The sequence below is a fragment of the Oncorhynchus nerka genome, linkage group LG4 (assembly GCF_034236695.1).
Source record: "Oncorhynchus nerka isolate Pitt River linkage group LG4, Oner_Uvic_2.0, whole genome shotgun sequence".
NCBI lineage: Eukaryota > Metazoa > Chordata > Actinopteri > Salmoniformes > Salmonidae > Oncorhynchus > Oncorhynchus nerka.
In genome coordinates this window covers 102829298-102851540 of record NC_088399.1, presented here as the reverse complement: position 1 = coordinate 102851540, position 22243 = coordinate 102829298, and the positions used below count along the sequence as shown (strand labels likewise).

Genomic DNA, 22243 nt, shown 5'->3' with positions numbered 1-22243 from the left:
TACCCCATTCTGAGTAGTATGATAGTGTGGATACCCCATTCTGAGTAGTGTGATAGTGTGGATACCCCATTCTGAGTAGTATGATAGTGTTGATACCCCATTCTGAGTAGTATGATAGTGTGGATACCCCATTCTGAGTAGTATGATACTGATAGTGTGGATACCCCATTCTGAGTAGTATGATACTGATAGTGTGGATACCCCATTCTGAGTAGTATGATAGTGTGGATACCCCATTCTGAGTAGTATGATAGTGTTGATACCCCATTCTGAGTAGTATGATACTGATAGTGTGGATACCCCATTCTGAGTAGTATGATAGTGTTGATACCCCATTCTGAGTAGTGTGATAGTGATAGTGTGGATACCCCATTCTGAGTAGTATGATAGTGTTGATACCCCATTCTGAGTAGTATGATACTGATAGTGTGGATACCCCATTCTGAGTAGTATGATAGTGTTGATACCCCATTCTGAGTAGTATGATAGTGTGGATACCCCATTCTGAGTAGTGTGATAGTGATAGTGTGGATACCCCATTCTGAGTAGTATGATAGTGATAGTGTGGATACCCCATTCTGAGTAGTGTGATAGTGTGGATACCCCATTCTGAGTAGTATGATAGTGTGGATACCCCATTCTGAGTAGTATGATAGTGTGGATACCCCATTCTGAGTAGTGTGATAGTGTGGATACCCCATTCTGAGTAGTGTGATAGTGTGGATACCCCATTCTGAGTAGTATGATAGTGTGGATACCCCATTCTGAGTAGTATGATAGTGTGGATACCCCATTCTGAGTAGTGTGATAGTGTGGATACCCCATTCTGAGTAGTGTGATAGTGATAGTGTGGATACCCCATTCTGAGTAGTATGATAGTGTGGATACCCCATTCTGAGTAGTATGATAGTGTTGATACCCCATTCTGAGTAGTATGATAGTGTGGATACCCCATTCTGAGTAGTATGATAGTGATAGTGTTGATGCCCCATTCTGAGTAGTATGATAGTGATAGTGTTGATGCCCCATTCTGAGTAGTATGATAGTGATAGTGTTGATACCCCATTCTGAGTAGTGTGATAGTGATAGTGTGGATACCCCATTCTGAGTAGTGTGATAGTGTTGATACCCCATTCTGAGTAGTATGATAGTGTGGATACCCCATTCTGAGTAGTATGATAGTGTGGATACCCCATTCTGAGTAGTATGATAGTGTGGATACCCCATTCTGAGTAGTATGATAGTGTGGATACCCCATTCTGAGTCATATGATAGTGATAGTGTGGATACCCCATTCTGAGTAGTATGATAGTGTGGATACCCCATTCTGAGTAGTATGATAGTGTGGATACCCCATTCTGAGTAGTATGATAGTGTGGATACCCCATTCTGAGTAGTATGATAGTGATAGTGTGGATACCCCATTCTGAGTAGTATGATAGTGTGGATACCCCATTCTGAGTAGTATGATAGTGTTGATACCCCATTCTGAGTAGTATGATAGTGTTGATACCCCATTCTGAGTAGTATGATAGTGATAGTGTGGATACCCCATTCTGAGTAGTATGATAGTGATAGTGTGGATACCCCATTCTGAGTAGTATGATAGTGTGGATACCCCATTCTGAGTGGTATGATACTGCTAGTGTGGATACCCCATTCTGAGTAGTGTGATAGTGTGGATACCCCATTCTGAGTAGTGTGATAGTGTGGATACCCCATTCTGAGTAGTATGATAGTGTGGATACCCCATTCTGAGTAGTGTGATAGTGTGGATACCCCATTCTGAGTAGTATGATAGTGTGGATACCCCATTCTGAGTAGTGTGATAGTGTGGATACCCCATTCTGAGTAGTATGATAGTGTGGATACCCCATTCTGAGTAGTATGATAGTGTGGATACCCCATTCTGAGTAGTATGATAGTGTGGATACCCCATTCTGAGTAGTATGATAGTGTGGATACCCCATTCTGAGTAGTATGATAGTGTGGATACCCCATTCTGAGTAGTGTGATAGTGTGGATACCCCATTCTGAGTAGTATGATAGTGTGGATACCCCATTCTGAGTAGTGTGATAGTGTGGATACCCCATTCTGAGTAGTGTGATAGTGATAGTGTGGATACCCCATTCTGAGTAGTATGATAGTGTGGATACCCCATTCTGAGTAGTGTGATAGTGTGGATACCCCATTCTGAGTAGTATGATAGTGTTGATACCCCATTCTGAGTAGTATGATAGTGTGGATACCCCATTCTGAGTAGTATGATAGTGTTGATACCCCATTCTGAGTAGTATGATAGTGTGGATACCCCATTCTGAGTAGTATGATAGTGATAGTGTGGATACCCCATTCTGAGTAGTATGATAGTGTGGATACCCCATTCTGAGTAGTATGATAGTGTTGATACCCCATTCTGAGTAGTATGATAGTGTTGATACCCCATTCTGAGTAGTATGATAGTGTTGATACCCCATTCTGAGTAGTGTGATAGTGTGGATACCCCATTCTGAGTAGTATGATAGTGTTGATACCCCATTCTGAGTAGTATGATAGTGTGGATACCCCATTCTGAGTAGTATGATAGTGTGGATACCCCATTCTGAGTAGTATGATAGTGATAGTGTGGATACCCCATTCTGAGTAGTGTGATAGTGTGGATACCCCATTCTGAGTAGTGTGATAGTGTGGATACCCCATTCTGTGTAGTATGATAGTGATAGTGTGGATACCCCATTCTGAGTAGTATGATAGTGTGGATACCCCATTCTGAGTAGTGTGATAGTGTGGATACCCCATTCTGAGTAGTGTGATAGTGATAGTGTGGATACCCCATTCTGAGTAGTATGATAGTGTGGATACCCCATTCTGAGTAGTGTGATAGTGTGGATACCCCATTCTGAGTAGTATGATAGTGTTGATACCCCATTCTGAGTAGTATGATAGTGTGGATACCCCATTCTGAGTAGTATGATACTGATAGTGTGGATACCCCATTCTGAGTAGTATGATACTGATAGTGTGGATACCCCATTCTGAGTAGTATGATAGTGTGGATACCCCATTCTGAGTAGTATGATAGTGTTGATACCCCATTCTGAGTAGTATGATACTGATAGTGTGGATACCCCATTCTGAGTAGTGTGATAGGTGGATACCCCATTATGAGTCATATGATAGGTGGATACCCCATTATGAGTCGTATGATAGTGGGGATACCCCATTCTGAGTAGTGTGATAGTGTGGATACCCCATTCTGAGTAGTATGATAGTGTGGATACCCCATTCTGAGTAGTATGATACTGCTAGTGTGGATACCCCATTCTGAGTAGTGTGATAGTGTGGATACCCCATTCTGAGTAGTATGATAGTGTGGATACCCCATTCTGAGTAGTGTGATAGTGTGGATACCCCATTCTGAGTAGTATGATAGTGTGGATACCCCATTCTGAGTAGTGTGATAGTGTGGATACCCCATTCTGAGTAGTATGATAGTGTGGATACCCCATTCTGAGTAGTATGATAGTGTGGATACCCCATTCTGAGTAGTATGATAGTGTGGATACCCCATTCTGAGTAGTATGATAGTGTGGATACCCCATTCTGAGTAGTGTGATAGTGTGGATACCCCATTCTGAGTAGTATGATAGTGTGGATACCCCATTCTGAGTAGTGTGATAGTGTGGATACCCCATTCTGAGTAGTGTGATAGTGATAGTGTGGATACCCCATTCTGAGTAGTATGATAGTGTGGATACCCCATTCTGAGTAGTGTGATAGTGTGGATACCCCATTCTGAGTAGTATAATAGTGTTGATACCCCATTCTGAGTAGTATGATAGTGTGGATACCCCATTCTGAGTAGTATGATAGTGTTGATACCCCATTCTGAGTAGTATGATAGTGTGGATACCCCATTCTGAGTAGTATGATAGTGATAGTGTGGATACCCCATTCTGAGTAGTATGATAGTGCGGATACCCCATTCTGAGTAGTATGATACTGCTAGTGTGGATACCCCATTCTGAGTAGTGTGATAGTGTGGATACCCCATTCTGAGTAGTGTGATAGTGATAGTGTGGATACCCCATTCTGAGTAGTGTGATAGTGTGGATACCCCATTCTGAGTAGTGTGATAGTGTGGATACCCCATTCTGAGTAGTATGATAGTGTGGATACCCTATTCTGAGTAGTGTGATAGTGTGGATACCCCATTCTGAGTAGTGTGATAGTGTGGATACCCTATTCTGAGTAGTGTGATAGTGTGGATACCCCATTCTGAGTAGTGTGATAGTGTGGATACCCTATTCTGAGTAGTGTGATAGTGTGGATACCCCATTCTGAGTAGTATGATAGTGTGGATACCCCATTCTGAGTAGTATGATAGTGTGGATACCCCATTCTGAGTAGTGTGATAGTGATAGTGTGGATACCCCATTCTGAGTAGTATGATAGTGTGGATACCCCATTCTGAGTAGTATGATACTGCTAGTGTGGATACCCCATTCTGAGTAGTGTGATAGTGTGGATACCCCATTCTGAGTAGTGTGATAGTGATAGTGTGGATACCCCATTCTGAGTAGTGTGATAGGTGGATACCCCATTATGAGTCGTATGATAGGTGGATACCCCATTATGAGTCATATGATAGGTGGATACCCCATTATGAGTCGTATGATAGTGGGGATACCCCATTCTGAGTAGTGTGATAGTGTGGATACCCCATTCTGAGTAGTATGATAGTGTGGATACCCCATTCTGAGTAGTATGATACTGCTAGTGTGGATACCCCATTCTGAGTAGTGTGATAGTGTGGATACCCCATTCTGAGTAGTGTGATAGTGTGGATACCCCATTCTGAGTAGTGTGATAGTGTGGATACCCTATTCTGAGTAGTATGATAGTGTGGATACCCCATTCTGAGTAGTGTGATAGTGTGGATACCCCATTCTGAGTAGTATGATAGTGTGGATACCCCATTCTGAGTAGTATGATAGTGTGGATACCCCATTCTGAGTAGTATGATAGTGTGGATACCCCATTCTGAGTAGTATGATAGTGTGGATACCCCATTCTGAGTAGTGTGATAGTGTGGATACCCCATTCTGAGTAGTATGATAGTGTGGATACCCCATTCTGAGTAGTGTGATAGTGTGGATACCCCATTCTGAGTAGTGTGATAGTGATAGTGTGGATACCCCATTCTGAGTAGTATGATAGTGTGGATACCCCATTCTGAGTAGTGTGATAGTGTGGATACCCCATTCTGAGTAGTATGATAGTGTTGATACCCCATTCTGAGTAGTATGATAGTGTGGATACCCCATTCTGAGTAGTATGATAGTGTTGATACCCCATTCTGAGTAGTATGATAGTGTGGATACCCCATTCTGAGTAGTATGATAGTGATAGTGTGGATACCCCATTCTGAGTAGTATGATAGTGTGGATACCCCATTCTGAGTAGTATGATACTGCTAGTGTGGATACCCCATTCTGAGTAGTGTGATAGTGTGGATACCCCATTCTGAGTAGTGTGATAGTGATAGTGTGGATACCCCATTCTGAGTAGTATGATACTGCTAGTGTGGATACCCCATTCTGAGTAGTGTGATAGTGTGGATACCCCATTCTGAGTAGTGTGATAGTGATAGTGTGGATACCCCATTCTGAGTAGTGTGATAGTGTGGATACCCCATTCTGAGTAGTATGATAGTGTTGATACCCCATTCTGAGTAGTATGATAGTGTGGATACCCCATTCTGAGTAGTATGATAGTGTGGATACCCCATTCTGAGTAGTATGATAGTGATAGTGTGGATACCCCATTCTGAGTAGTGTGATAGTGTGGATACCCCATTCTGAGTAGTATGATACTGCTAGTGTGGATACCCCATTCTGAGTAGTGTGATAGTGTGGATACCCCATTCTGAGTAGTGTGATAGTGATAGTGTGGATACCCCATTCTGAGTAGTGTGATAGTGTGGATACCCCATTCTGAGTAGTATGATAGTGTTGATACCCCATTCTGAGTAGTATGATAGTGTGGATACCCCATTCTGAGTAGTGTGATAGTGTGGATACCCCATTCTGAGTAGTATGATAGTGTGGATACCCCATTCTGAGTAGTGTGATAGTGTGGATACCCCATTCTGAGTAGTGTGATAGTGTGGATACCCCATTCTGAGTAGTATGATAGTGTGGATACCCCATTCTGAGTAGTGTGATAGTGTGGATACCCCATTCTGAGTAGTATGATAGTGTTGATACCCCATTCTGAGTAGTATGATAGTGTGGATACCCCATTCTGAGTAGTATGATAGTGTTGATACCCCATTCTGAGTAGTATGATAGTGTGGATACCCCATTCTGAGTAGTATGATAGTGATAGTGTGGATACCCCATTCTGAGTAGTATGATAGTGCGGATACCCCATTCTGAGTAGTATGATACTGCTAGTGTGGATACCCCATTCTGAGTAGTGTGATAGTGTGGATACCCCATTCTGAGTAGTGTGATAGTGATAGTGTGGATACCCCATTCTGAGTAGTGTGATAGTGTGGATACCCCATTCTGAGTAGTGTGATAGTGTGGATACCCCATTCTGAGTAGTGTGATAGTGTGGATACCCCATTCTGAGTAGTGTGATAGTGTGGATACCCCATTCTGAGTAGTGTGATAGTGTGGATACCCCATTCTGAGTAGTATGATAGTGTGGATACCCCATTCTGAGTAGTATGATAGTGTGGATACCCCATTCTGAGTAGTGTGATAGTGATAGTGTGGATACCCCATTCTGAGTAGTATGATAGTGGGGATACCCCATTCTGAGTAGTGTGATAGTGTGGATACCCCATTCTGAGTAGTATGATAGTGTGGATACCCCATTCTGAGTAGTATGATACTGCTAGTGTGGATACCCCATTCTGAGTAGTGTGATAGTGTGGATACCCCATTCTGAGTAGTGTGATAGTGATAGTGTGGATACCCCATTCTGAGTAGTGTGATAGGTGGATACCCCATTATGAGTCGTATGATAGGTGGATACCCCATTATGAGTCGTATGATAGTGGGGATACCCCATTCTGAGTAGTGTGATAGTGTGGATACCCCATTCTGAGTAGTATGATAGTGTGGATACCCCATTCTGAGTAGTATGATACTGCTAGTGTGGATACCCCATTCTGAGTAGTGTGATAGTGTGGATACCCCATTCTGAGTAGTGTGATAGTGTGGATACCCCATTCTGAGTAGTATGATAGTGTGGATACCCCATTCTGAGTAGTGTGATAGTGTGGATACCCTATTCTGAGTAGTATGATAGTGTGGATACCCCATTCTGAGTAGTGTGATAGTGTGGATACCCCATTCTGAGTAGTATGATAGTGTGGATACCCCATTCTGAGTAGTATGATAGTGTGGATACCCCATTCTGAGTAGTATGATAGTGTGGATACCCCATTCTGAGTAGTATGATAGTGTGGATACCCCATTCTGAGTAGTATGATAGTGATAGTGTGGATACCCCATTCTGAGTAGTGTGATAGTGTGGATACCCCATTCTGAGTAGTGTGATAGTGTGGATACCCTATTCTGAGTAGTATGATAGTGTGGATACCCCATTCTGAGTAGTGTGATAGTGTGGATACCCCATTCTGAGTAGTATGATAGTGTGGATACCCCATTCTGAGTAGTATGATAGTGTGGATACCCCATTCTGAGTAGTATGATAGTGTGGATACCCCATTCTGAGTAGTATGATAGTGTGGATACCCCATTCTGAGTAGTATGATAGTGTGGATACCCCATTCTGAGTAGTGTGATAGTGTGGATACCCCATTCTGAGTAGTATGATAGTGTGGATACCCCATTCTGAGTAGTGTGATAGTGTGGATACCCCATTCTGAGTAGTGTGATAGTGATAGTGTGGATACCCCATTCTGAGTAGTATGATAGTGTGGATACCCCATTCTGAGTAGTGTGATAGTGTGGATACCCCATTCTGAGTAGTATGATAGTGTTGATACCCCATTCTGAGTAGTATGATAGTGTGGATACCCCATTCTGAGTAGTATGATAGTGTTGATACCCCATTCTGAGTAGTATGATAGTGTGGATACCCCATTCTGAGTAGTATGATAGTGATAGTGTGGATACCCCATTCTGAGTAGTATGATAGTGTGGATACCCCATTCTGAGTAGTATGATACTGCTAGTGTGGATACCCCATTCTGAGTAGTGTGATAGTGTGGATACCCCATTCTGAGTAGTGTGATAGTGATAGTGTGGATACCCCATTCTGAGTAGTATGATACTGCTAGTGTGGATACCCCATTCTGAGTAGTGTGATAGTGTGGATACCCCATTCTGAGTAGTGTGATAGTGATAGTGTGGATACCCCATTCTGAGTAGTGTGATAGTGTGGATACCCCATTCTGAGTAGTATGATAGTGTTGATACCCCATTCTGAGTAGTATGATAGTGTGGATACCCCATTCTGAGTAGTATGATAGTGTGGATACCCCATTCTGAGTAGTATGATAGTGATAGTGTGGATACCCCATTCTGAGTAGTGTGATAGTGTGGATACCCCATTCTGAGTAGTGTGATAGTGTGGATACCCCATTCTGAGTAGTATGATAGTGATAGTGTGGATACCCCATTCTGAGTAGTATGATAGTGTGGATACCCCATTCTGAGTAGTGTGATAGTGTGGATACCCCATTCTGAGTAGTGTGATAGTGATAGTGTGGATACCCCATTCTGAGTAGTATGATAGTGTGGATACCCCATTCTGAGTAGTGTGATAGTGTGGATACCCCATTCTGAGTAGTATGATAGTGTTGATACCCCATTCTGAGTAGTATGATAGTGTGGATACCCCATTCTGAGTAGTATGATACTGATAGTGTGGATACCCCATTCTGAGTAGTATGATACTGATAGTGTGGATACCCCATTCTGAGTAGTATGATAGTGTGGATACCCCATTCTGAGTAGTATGATAGTGTTGATACCCCATTCTGAGTAGTATGATACTGATAGTGTGGATACCCCATTCTGAGTAGTATGATAGTGTTGATACCCCATTCTGAGTAGTGTGATAGTGATAGTGTGGATACCCCATTCTGAGTAGTATGATAGTGTTGATACCCCATTCTGAGTAGTATGATACTGATAGTGTGGATACCCCATTCTGAGTAGTATGATAGTGTTGATACCCCATTCTGAGTAGTATGATAGTGTGGATACCCCATTCTGAGTAGTGTGATAGTGATAGTGTGGATACCCCATTCTGAGTAGTATGATAGTGATAGTGTGGATACCCCATTCTGAGTAGTGTGATAGTGTGGATACCCCATTCTGAGTAGTATGATAGTGTGGATACCCCATTCTGAGTAGTATGATAGTGTGGATACCCCATTCTGAGTAGTGTGATAGTGTGGATACCCCATTCTGAGTAGTGTGATAGTGTGGATACCCCATTCTGAGTAGTATGATAGTGTGGATACCCCATTCTGAGTAGTATGATAGTGTGGATACCCCATTCTGAGTAGTGTGATAGTGTGGATACCCCATTCTGAGTAGTGTGATAGTGATAGTGTGGATACCCCATTCTGAGTAGTATGATAGTGTGGATACCCCATTCTGAGTAGTATGATAGTGTTGATACCCCATTCTGAGTAGTATGATAGTGTGGATACCCCATTCTGAGTAGTATGATAGTGATAGTGTTGATGCCCCATTCTGAGTAGTATGATAGTGATAGTGTTGATGCCCCATTCTGAGTAGTATGATAGTGATAGTGTTGATACCCCATTCTGAGTAGTGTGATAGTGATAGTGTGGATACCCCATTCTGAGTAGTGTGATAGTGTTGATACCCCATTCTGAGTAGTATGATAGTGTGGATACCCCATTCTGAGTAGTATGATAGTGTGGATACCCCATTCTGAGTAGTATGATAGTGTGGATACCCCATTCTGAGTCATATGATAGTGATAGTGTGGATACCCCATTCTGAGTAGTATGATAGTGTGGATACCCCATTCTGAGTAGTATGATAGTGTGGATACCCCATTCTGAGTAGTATGATAGTGTGGATACCCCATTCTGAGTAGTATGATAGTGTGGATACCCCATTCTGAGTAGTGTGATAGTGTGGATACCCCATTCTGAGTAGTATGATAGTGTGGATACCCCATTCTGAGTAGTATGATAGTGTTGATACCCCATTCTGAGTAGTATGATAGTGTTGATACCCCATTCTGAGTAGTATGATAGTGATAGTGTGGATACCCCATTCTGAGTAGTATGATAGTGATAGTGTGGATACCCCATTCTGAGTAGTATGATAGTGTGGATACCCCATTCTGAGTAGTATGATAGTGTTGATACCCCATTCTGAGTAGTATGATAGTGTGGATACCCCATTCTGAGTCGTATGATAGTGTGGATACCCCATTCTGAGTAGTATGATAGTGTTGATGCCCCATTCTGAGTAGTGTGATAGTGTGGATACCCCATTCTGAGTAGTGTGATAGTGTGGATACCCCATTCTGAGTAGTGTGATAGTGTGGATACCCCATTCTGAGTAGTATGATAGTGATAGTGTGGATACCCCATTCTGAGTAGTGTGATAGTGTGGATACCCCATTCTGAGTAGTATGATAGTGATAGTGTGGATACCCCATTCTGAGTAGTATGATAGGTGGATACCCCATTCTGAGTAGTGTGATAGGTGGATACCCCATTCTGAGTAGTATGATAGTGATAGTGTGGATACCCCATTCTGAGTAGTGTGATAGTGTGGATACCCCATTCTGAGTAGTGTGATAGTGTGGATACCCTATTCTGAGTAGTATGATAGGTGGATACCCCATTATGAGTCGTATGATAGGTGGATACCCCATTATGAGTCATATGATAGGTGGATACCCCATTATGAGTCGTATGATAGGTGGATACCCCATTCTGAGTAGTGTGATAGTGTGGATACCCCATTCTGAGTAGTATGATACTGATAGTGTGGATACCCCATTCTGAGTAGTGTGATAGTGTGGATACCCCATTCTGAGTCATATGATAGTGATAGTGTGGATACCCCATTCTGAGTAGTGTGATAGTGTGGATACCCCATTCTGAGTAGTGTGATAGTGTGGATACCCCATTCTGAGTAGTGTGATAGTGTGGATACCCCATTCTGAGTCGTATGATAGGTGGATATTAGTCTCTTTGGAAGAGTTTATGACTGTGTTCTGATTCTCTGCCCTTCTCCAGAAGTGTACACTCATGCTTTTAAAAGCATTGGATTAATGCGAGTATGGCTGTAGGGAGTTTCTAACCTATTCCTGACACCCATTTCTTTTAAATAGGGGCGAGTACGACTGCACACTTGTCTGTTACTGGGAGGTTATGGCAAATGGGAATGTCCATCCTTGGCGTAGATCATAAAGTTATATTTTAATTTCTTATTATACTCTCGCTTTCCATTCTATATGACTTCTCTCTCCTCTGTGTCTCCGTTTGATGATGTCATCATGCTCCCCCTTGCCCGTTTGATGTATTGTTTTGGTACCCCCCCTGCAGTGCCGTTGACAGAAGATGACTGGGTCCCTCTAGAGCTGTGCTTTGGGATGCCTCTCTTCAGCTCCGAGCTCAACCGCCAAATATGCCGAAAGATCGCCTCGCACGGCCTCTGTAGCAAAGACAGGTACTGGAGGGAAAAAATGAGGTTTTGTTGTTGTCTTGGCTGAGAAATGGGAGAAGTGTTCATTTCTAAGCGGTCCTTTGTAGCTCAGTTGGTATAGCATGGAGATGTTAACTCCAGGCTAGTGGGTTTGTTTCCCTGGACCACTCATACGTAAAATAAATGCACGCATGACTGTAAGTCGCTCAGGATAAAACCGTCTGCTAAATGGCATATATATATATATATTTTTTTTAAGAACGTAAGTTGACGGTGTAATTCTTTGTTGTTTCAGCCTTCAAGACTTACTTCATTCCAGCCGAACACTATCATTGAAGGTCCTGAGTTTTGTTCAGTCGTTCCAGGTAAAAGGTCTCGGTGTGTTCTGTTCTATTCTACCTCATTGCCACTTGAAGAGCGCTCCTATCAAAGCAGCCAGTCGCATAATGACAATCAGAACACTTTGTTTCCCTTTGAAATAACACTCAAGTCTAGACAGACATCCCCCACATAAAGTATTGCTGGTTTCATTACTTCCATGTTCTGTACCTCACCCAGTCAATAACCCTGATATGACTGGTCTGTATTAGTTCCTGGTCATCAGAGTGATCTGTAATGATATGACTGGTCTGTATTAGCTACCATGTTGTGATGCTACCATGTTGTTGTCATGTTGTGCTGCCACCATGTTGTTGTCATGTTGTGTTGCTACCATGTTGTGTTGCTACCATGTTGTTGTCATGTTGTGCTGCTACCATGTTGTTGTCATGCTGTGTTGCTACTATGTTGTGTTGCTACCATGTTGTTGTCATGTTGTGTTGCTACCATGTTGTTGTCATGTTGTGTTGCTATCATGTTGTGTTGCTACCATGTTGTTGTCATGTTGTGTTGCTACCATGTTGTTGTCATGTTGTGTTGCTACCATGTTGTTGTCATGTTGTGTTGCTACCATGTTGTTGTCATGTTGTGTTGCTACCATGTTGTTGTCATGTTGTGTTGCCACCATGTTGTTGTCATGTTGTGTTGCTACCATGTTGTGTTGCTACCATGTTGTTGTCATGTTGTGCTGCTACCATGTTGTTGTCATGCTGTGTTGCTACTATGTTGTGTTGCTACCATGTTGTTGTCATGTTGTGTTGCTACCATGTTGTTGTCATGTTGTGTTGCTATCATGTTGTTGTCATGTTGTGTTGCTACCATGTTGTTGTCATGTTGTGTTGCTACCATGTTGTTGTCATGTTGTGTTGCTACCATGTTGTTGTCATGTTGTGTTGCTACCATGTTGTTGTCATGTTGTGTTGCTACCATGTTGTTGTCATGTTGTGTTGCTGCCATGTTGTTGTCATGTTGTGTAGCTACCATGTTGTGTTGCTACCATGCTATGTTGTCATGTGTTGCTGCAGTGCTATGTTGTTGTCTTAGGTCTCTCTTTATGTAGTGTTGTGGTGTCTCTCTTGTCGTGATCAAATCAAATGTATTTATATAGCCCTTCGTACATCAGCTGATATCTCAAAGTGCTGTACAGAAACCCAGCCTAAAACCCCAAACAGCAAACAATGCCGGTGTAAAAGTGATGTGTGTGTTGTCCTAATATTTTTAATCCCAGGCCCCCGTCCCCACAGGAGGCCTTTTGCCTTTTGGTAGGCCGTCATTGTAAAGAAGAATTGTTTCTTAACTGACTTGCCTAGTTATAAATAAAACAATACAAAAATAAACATGAAAGTACCTGGATACACAACAGAAAATGTCATTCAATGTTTTCCAACTGTACATTTACATTTTAATTTCATATTGCACAATTCCAGATATTTGTTATTGGACAATTCCTGCCCTTTCAATCCATTTTCTTCCGCTTGGTGCCTAATGAACATGACCCTGTACTGTATTATACACAACTGACCTTTGACCCCTGACCTGTGTGTCCTATAGGATGGCAGCCAGGGTCAGCCCGACCCTGACAGTGGAGTGTCCGGTCCTCTCAGCCAGCCCCCGGCCGAGTCTGGTGTTCCGCTGCCCGCTCTCAACCTCATCTTCAAGGATGGACAGCTGAGGGAGTGGAGTGGACGAGCACCTCCACCTCTCCACATCTCAGCCCTGCAGAAAGACCAGACCTTATAGATCCCTAAACATCTCAGCCCTGCAGAAAGACCAGACCTTATAGACCCCTCCACCTCTCAGCCCTACAGAAAGACCAGACCGTATAGACCCCTCCACATCTCAGCCCTGCAGAAAGACCAGACCTTATAGACCCCTCCACATCTCAGCCCTGCAGAAAGAACAGACCTTATAGACCCCTCCACATCTCAGCCCTACAGAAAGACCAGACCTTATAGACCCCTCCACATCTCAGCCCTGCAGAAAGACCAGTCCTTATAGACCCCTCCACATCTCAGCCCTGCAGAAAGACCAGACCTTATAGACCCCTCCACATCTCAGCCCTGCAGAAAGACCAGACCTTATAGACCCCTCCACATCTCAGCCCTGCAGAAAGACCAGACCTTATAGACCCCTCCACATCTCAGCCCTGCAGAAAGACCAGACCTTATAGACCCCTCCACATCTCAGCCCTGCAGAAAGACCAGACCTTATAGATCCCTAAACATCTCAGCCCTGCAGAAAGACCAGACCTTATAGACCCCTCCACATCTCAGCCCTGCAGAAAGACCAGTCCTTATAGACCCCTCCACATCTCAGCCCTGCAGAAAGACCAGACCTTATAGACCCCTCCACATCTCAGCCCTGCAGAAAGACCAAAGTGTTTTGCCACCTTAAGTACGTGTTTCTGATGGACTTTCCCTCCTCCTCATATTGTCCTATGATCAGAACCAACCAACCCCTCCTCTTCCTCATATTGTCCTATGATCAGAACCAACCCCTCCTCCTCTTCCTCATATTGTCCTATGATCAGAACAACCCCTCTTCCTCGTATTGTCCTATGATCAGAACCAACCCAACCCCCCCTCCTCTTCCTCGTTTTGTCCAATGATCAGAACCAAACCCTCCTCCTCTTCCTCGTATTGTCCTATGATCAGAACCAACCCCTCCTCCTCTTCCTCATATTGTCCTATGATCAGAACCAACCCCTCTTCCTCATATTGTCCTCTGATCAGAACCAAACCATCCCCTCTTCCTCCTCCTTGTATTGTCCTATGATCAGAACCAACCAACCCGTCCTCTTCCTCCTCCTTGTATTGTCCTATGATCAGAACCAACCAACCCCTCCTCTTCCTCCTCCTTGTATTGTCCTATGATCAGAACCAACCCCTCCTCTTCCTCATATTGTGCTATGATCAGAACCAACCAACCCCTCCTCTTCCTCATATTGTCCTATGATCAGAACCAACCAACCCCTCCTCTTCCTCATTTTGTCCTATGATCAGAACCCCTCCTCTTCCTCATATTGTCCTATGATCAGAACCAACCCGTCCTCTTCCTCATATTGTCCTATGATCAGAACCAACCCCTCCTCTTCCTCATATTGTCCTATGATCAGAACCAACCCCTCCTCTTCCTCATATTGTCCTATGATCAGAACCAACCCCTGCTCCTCTTCCTCATATTGTCCTATGATCAGAATCAACCCCTCCTCCTCTTCCTCATATTGTCCTATGATCAGAACCAAACCATCCCCTCTTCCTCCTCCTTGTATTGTCCTATGATCAGAACCAAACCATCCCCTCTTCCTCCTCCTTGTATTGTCCTATGATCAGAACCAACCCAACCCCTCTTCCTCATATTGTCCTATGATCAGAACCGACCCAACCCCTCTTCCTCATATTGTCCTATGATCAGAACCGACCCAACCCCTCTTCCTCATATTGTCCTATGATCAGAACCAACCCTACCCCTCTTCCTCATATTGTCCTATGATCAGAACCAACCCAATCCCTCTTCCTCATATTGTCCTATGATCAGAACCAACCCAACCCCTCTTCCTCATATTGTCCTATGATCAGAACCAACCCCTCCTCCTCTTCCTCGTATTATCCTATGATCAGAACCAACCCCTCCTCCTCCTCATATTGTCCTATGATCAGAACCAACCCCTCCTCCTCCTCTTCCTCGTATTGTCCTATGATCAGAACCAACCCAATCCAACCCCTCCGCTTCCTCATATTGTCCTATGATCAGAACCAACCCCTCCTCTTCCTCATATTGTCCTATGATCAGAACTAACCCCTCCTCCTCTTCCTCATATTATCCTATGATCAGAACCAACCCCTCTTCCTCATATTGTCCTATGATCAGAACCAACCCCTCCTCTTCCTCATATTGTCCTATGATCAGAACTAACCCCTCCTCTTCCTCATATTATCCTATGATCAGAACCAACCCAATCCAACCCCTCCTCTTCCTCGTATTATCCTATGATCAGAACCAACCAACCCCTCCTCTTCCTCATATTGTCCTATGATCAGAACCAACCCAACCCCTCCTCCTCCTCCTCCTCATATTGTCCTGTGATCAGAACCAATCCAACCCCTCCTCTTCCTCGTATTATCCTATGATCAGAACCAACCAACCCCTCCTCTTCCTCATATTGTCCTATGATCAGAACCAACCCAACCCCTCCTCCTCCTCATATTGTCCTATGATCAGAACCAACCAACCCCTCCTCTTCCTCATTTTGTCCTATGATCAGAACCAACCCAACCCCTCCTCCTCCTCCTCATATTGTCCTGTGATCAGAACCAACCAACCCCTCCTCTTCCTCATATTGTCCTATGATCAGAACCAACCCAACCCCTCCTCTTCCTCATATTGTCCTTTGATCAGAACCAACCCAACCCCTCCTCCTCCTCCTCCTCATATTGTCCTGTGATCAGAACCAATCCAACCCCTCCTCCTCCTCGTATTGTCCTATGATCAGAACCAACCCAACCCCTCCTCCTCCTCCTCATATTGTCCTATGATCAGAACCAACCAACCCCTCCTCTTCCTCATATTGTCCTATGATCAGAACCAACCCAACCCCTCCTCCTCCTCCTCATATTGTCCTGTGATCAGAACCAACCAACCCCTCCTCTTCCTCATATTGTCCTATGATCAGAACCAACCCAACCCCTCCTCCTCCTCCTCATATTGTCCTGTGATCAGAACCAATCCAACCCCTCCTCCTCCTCATATTGTCCTGTGATCAGAACCAATCCAACCCCTCCTCCTCCTCGTATTGTCCTATGATCAGAACCAACCCAACCCCTCCTCCTCCTCATATTGTCCTATGATCAGAACCAACCCAACCCCTCTTCCTCATATTGTCCTATGATCAGAACCAATCCAACCCCTCCTCCTCCTCGTATTGTCCTATGATCAGAACCAACCCAACCCCTCCTCCTCCTCCTCATATTGTCCTGTGATCAGAACCAACCAACCCCTCCTCTTCCTCATATTGTCCTATGATCAGAACCAACCCAACCCCTCCTCCTCCTCATATTGTCCTGTGATCAGAACCAACCCAACCCCTCCTCTTCCTCATATTGTCCTATGATCAGAACCAATCCAACCCCTCCTCCTCCTCGTATTGTCCTATGATCAGAACCAACCCAACCCCTCCTCCTCCTCCTCATATTGTCCTATGATCAGAACCAACCCAACCCCTCCTCCTCCTCCTCATATTGTCCTGTGATCAGAACCAACCCAACCCCTCCTCCTCCTCATATTATCCTATGATCAGAACCAACCCAACCCCTCCTCCTCCTCCTCATATTGTCCTGTGATCAGAACCAACCCAACCCCTCCTCTTCCTCATATTATCCTATGATCAGAACCAACCCAACCCCTCCTCCTCCTCATATTGTCCTGTGATCAGAACCAACCCAACCCCTCCTCTTCCTCATATTATCCTATGATCAGAACCAACCCAATCCAACCCCTCCTCCTCCTCGTATTATCCTATGATCAGAACCAACCCAACCCTGCATGATACCACTGCACTAAATATTTCAGAAAATACTTTGTCATTAACGTGTTGTTGCTTTCATGATAAAATGTGGGGACTTTAAATGTCACCGTGAGACTAGTGTGGTGCTCTTCTCTTCTATAGCCTATGGATCCATCATACAGCATGTTGACTCAAAACCCTGTTCCGTTTTCATCCTAGTTTACTTTCACCCATGGTGGTGTTGCTCGTGATGACTCCCGGAGGTGCAGTTGGCTTTAGGTGATCCTTGGATCAGAAGAAAGCTTGACCTGAGCTTGTCTTTTTTTTTTTTTGAAAACAAATACTATTTGAACCCAGGTCTGCTTGGGTTATCCAGACAGTACCAAAGCCTGGATCTAATCCCTCACAGAGAAGAACCATATTACAATCTAATCTAATCTATGATACTGTTTATTCATAGTGGGAGTTTTTCCCTGTCAGAATCTGTAATGCCACTTCGGGAATAGGAGTACAGTATTACACTCAGTATTACACTCAGTAGTACACTCCGCAGTACACTCAGCAGTACACTCAGTAGTAGTACACTCAGCAGTACACTCAGTAGTAGTTCACTCAGCAGTACACTCAGTAGTAGTACACTCAGTAGTACACTCAGCAGTACACTCAGTAGTAGTACCCTCAGCATACACTCAGCAGTACACTCAGCAGTACAATCAGTAGTACACTCAGTAGTAGTACACTCAGCAGTACACTCAGTAGTAGTTCACTCAGCAGTACACTCAGTAGTAGTACACTCAGTAGTACACTCAGCAGTACACTCAGTAATAGTACCCTCAGCATACACTCAGTAGTACACTCAGCAGTACATTCAGTAGTAGTACACTCAGTAGTAGTACACTCAGCAGTACACTCAGTAGTAGTACACTCAGTAGTAGTACCCTCAGCAGTACACTCAGTAGTAGTACACTCAGTTGTACACTCAGCAGTAGTACACTCAGTAGTACACTCAGCAGTACACTCAGTAGTAGTACCCTCAGCAGTACACTCAGTAGTAGTACACTCAGCAGTAGTACACCCAGTAGTAGTACCCTCAGCAGTACACTCAGTAGTAGTACCCTCAGCAGTACACTCAGTAGTAGTACCCTCAGCAGTACACTCAGTAGTAGTACACTCAGCAGTAGTACACCCAGTAGTAGTACCCTCAGCAGTACACTCAGTAGTAGTACCCTCAGCAGTACACTCAGTAGTAGTACACTCAGTAGTAGTACACTCAGTAGTACACTCAGTAGTAGTACACTCAGTAGTACACTCAGCAGTACACTCAGCAGTACACTCAGCAGTACACTCAGTAGTAGTACACTCATCATACACTCAGTAGTACACTCAGTAGTACACTCAGTAGTACACTCAGTAGTACACTCAGCAGTACACTCAGTAGTAGTACACTCAGCAGTACACTCAGTGATCCATCCGTGCTCTCTTTTCCTTTTTATTAGCATGGAAGGGACCAGTCTCCCATTTCCACCCCATAGTGGTTGTTTTATTAGCATGGAAGGGTCCAGTCTCCCATTTCCACCCCATAGTGGTTGTTTTATTAGCATGGAAGGGTCCAGTCTCCCATTTCCACCCCATAGTGGTTGTTTTATTAGCATGGAAGGGTCCAGTCTCCCATTTCCACCCCATAGTGGTTGTTTTATTAGCATGGAAGGGTCCAGTCTCCCATTTCCACCCCATAGTGGTTGTTTTATTAGCATGGAAGGGTCCAGTCTCCCATTTCCACCCCATAGTGGTTGTTTTATTAGCATGGAAGGGTCCAGTCTCCCATTTCCACCCCATAGTGGTTGTTTTATTAGCATGGAAGGGACCAGTCTCCCATTTCCACCCCATAGTGGTTGTTTTATTAGCATGGAAGGGTCCAGTCTCCCATTTCCACCCCGTAGTGGTTGTTTTATTAGCATGGAAGGGTCCAGTCTCCCATTTCCACCCCATAATGGTTGTTTTATTAGCATGGAAGGGTCCAGTCTCCCATTTCCACCCCATAGTGGTTGTTTTATTTGCATGGAAGGGTCCAGTCTCCCATTTCCACCCCATAGTGGTTGTTTTATTAGCATGGAAGGGTCCAGTCTCCCATTTCCACCCCATAGTGGTTGTTTTATTAGCATGGAAGGGTCCAGTCTCCCATTTCCACCCCATAGTGGTTGTTTTATTAGCATGGAAGGGTCCAGTCTCCCATTTCCACCCCATAGTGGTTGTTTTATTAGCATGGAAGGGTCCAGTCTCCCATTTCCACCCCATAGTGGTTGTTTTATTAGCATGGAAGGGTCCAGTCTCCCATTTCCACCCCATAATGGTTGTTTTATTAGCATGGAAGGGACCAGTCTCCCATTTCCACCCCATAGTGGTTGTTTTATTAGCATGGAAGGGTCCAGTCTCCCATTTCCACCCCATAGTGGTTGTTTTATTAGCATGGAAGGGACCAGTCTCCCATTTCCACCCCATAATGGTTGTTTTATTAGCATGGAAGGGACCAGTCTCCCATTTCCACCCCATAGTGGTTGTTTTATTAGCATGGAAGGGTCCAGTCTCCCATTTCCACCCCATAGTGGTTGTTTTATTAGCATGGAAGGGTTCAGTCTCCCATTTCCACCCCATAGTGGTTGTTTTATTAGCATGGAAGGGTCCAGTCTCCCATTTCCACCCCATAGTGGTTGTTTTATTAGCATGGAAGGGTCCAGTCTCCCATTTCCACCCCATAGTGGTTGTTTTATTAGCATGGAAGGGTTCAGTCTCCCATTTCCACCCCATAGTGGTTGTTTTATTAGCATGGAAGGGTCCAGTCTCCCATTTCCACCCCATAGTGGTTGTTTTATTAGCATGGAAGGGTTCAGTCTCCCATTTCCACCCAATAGTGGTTGTTTTATTAGCATGGAAGGGTCCAGTCTCCCATTTCCACCCCGTAGTGGTTGTTTTATTAGCATGGAAGGGTCCAGTCTCCCATTTCCACCCCATAGTGGTTGTTTTATTAGCATGGAAGGGTCCAGTCTCCCATTTCCACCCCATAGTGGTTGTTTTATTAGCATGGAAGGGTCCAGTCTCCCATTTCCACCCCATAGTGGTTGTTTATCGTTGTTGATGATGATGATGAGTGTGTAGAGACCATTGTGTGTGTTACACCATCACCTCATCAACCTACCCAATACCTAACCTATACCTAAACCCTTCGTAACTAGTCTCCTATCGATGGATTGATCTATTATTGACCCCTACCCTTCATAACTAGTCTCCTATCGATGGATTGATCTATTATTGACCCCTACCCTTCATAACTAGTCTCCTATCGATGGATTGATCTATTATTGACCCCTACCCTTCATAACTAGTCTCCTATCGATGGATTGATCTATTATTGACCCCTACCCTTCATAACTAGTCTCCTATCGATGGATTGATCTATTTTTGACCCCTACCCTTCATAACTAGTCTCCTATCGATGGATTGATCTATCAGACCCCTATCTGTCTGGTAGACCCAGGGCCGGCTCCAGGCATAAGTGACAACTCACGGAGAGTAAGAATAGTAACACCAGGTGCAAGTTGGACATGTGGTTGTGCATCAGCAGTTTTTCTCTTATGTCAGTCACTGACAGTCACTCAATTAGCCTTGTCCGCTAACAACTGTTAGATTGGTAAGTTAGTCTAGCCAGCTTGTAGTAATCATGGTCAAATATCGACCAGGCACGCAGGGCACGTGTCCAGAGACCCTGACTTCCAGGGCCCTCCCCCCCCCCCCCCCATTGATTTTGTTAGTCACTCTCACTCAGATATCATTAACATGGCATACACTACCGGTCCAAAGTTTTACAACACCTACTCATTCAAGAGTTTGTCTTTATTTGTACTATTTTCAACATTGTAGAATAATAGCAAAACTGTGAAATAACAAATATGGAATCATGTAGTAACCATAAAAAGTGTCATCCGTTCAGCCACACCTCGTCTCACGAAGACACGGCGGTTGGAACCAAAAATCTCAAATTTGGACACCAGACCAAAGGACAAATTTCGATCGGTCTAATGTCCATTGTTTCTTGGCCCAAGCAAGTCTCTTCTTATTATTGGTGTCCTTTAGTAGTGGTTTCTTTGCAGCAATTCGATCATGAAGGCCAGATTCAATCAGTTTCTGAGGCTGGTAGCTCTAATGAACTTATCCTCTGCAGCAGAGGTAACTATGGGTCTTCCTTTCCTGTGGCGTTCCTCATGAGCGCCAGTGTAATCATTGCGCTTGATGGTTTTTGCGACTGCACTTGAAGAAACATTCAAAGTCCTTGACATGTTCTGTATTGACTGACCTTCATGTCTTAAAGTAATGATAAACTGTCGTTTCTCTTTTCATTAATTGAGCTGTTCTTGCCATAATATGGACTTGGTCTGTTACCAAATAGGGCTATCTTCTGTATACTCCCCCTACCTTGTCACAACACACTGATTGGCTCAAATGCATTAACAAAGGAAACAAATTCCACAAATGAACCTGTCAATTGAAATACATTCCAGGTGACTACCTCGTGGAGCTGGTTGAGAGAATGCCAAGCATGTGCAAAGCTGTCATGAAGGCAAAGGGTGACTATTTGATTTGTTTGACATTTTTTTGGTTACTAATGATTCCAAATGTGTT

At 44.0% G+C, this 22243-nt stretch overlaps 1 protein-coding gene across 1 annotated transcript in view; it reads left to right on the top strand.

Annotated features, from left to right (window-relative positions):
• The window catches only part of LOC135571560 (protein FAM91A1-like), an 85415-nt gene extending 66140 nt beyond the window's left edge, over nt 1-19275 (top strand). Inside the window, exons 12-14 of the mRNA XM_065018164.1 lie at nt 11589-11712; nt 11984-12053; nt 13618-19275. Of these exons, the coding sequence (XP_064874236.1) occupies nt 11589-11712; nt 11984-12053; nt 13618-13806 (383 nt within the window). The 3' untranslated portion in view covers nt 13807-19275. The remainder of the gene's footprint in view (nt 1-11588; nt 11713-11983; nt 12054-13617) is intronic.
• The last annotated feature ends 2968 nt before the right edge of the window (nt 19276-22243 follow it).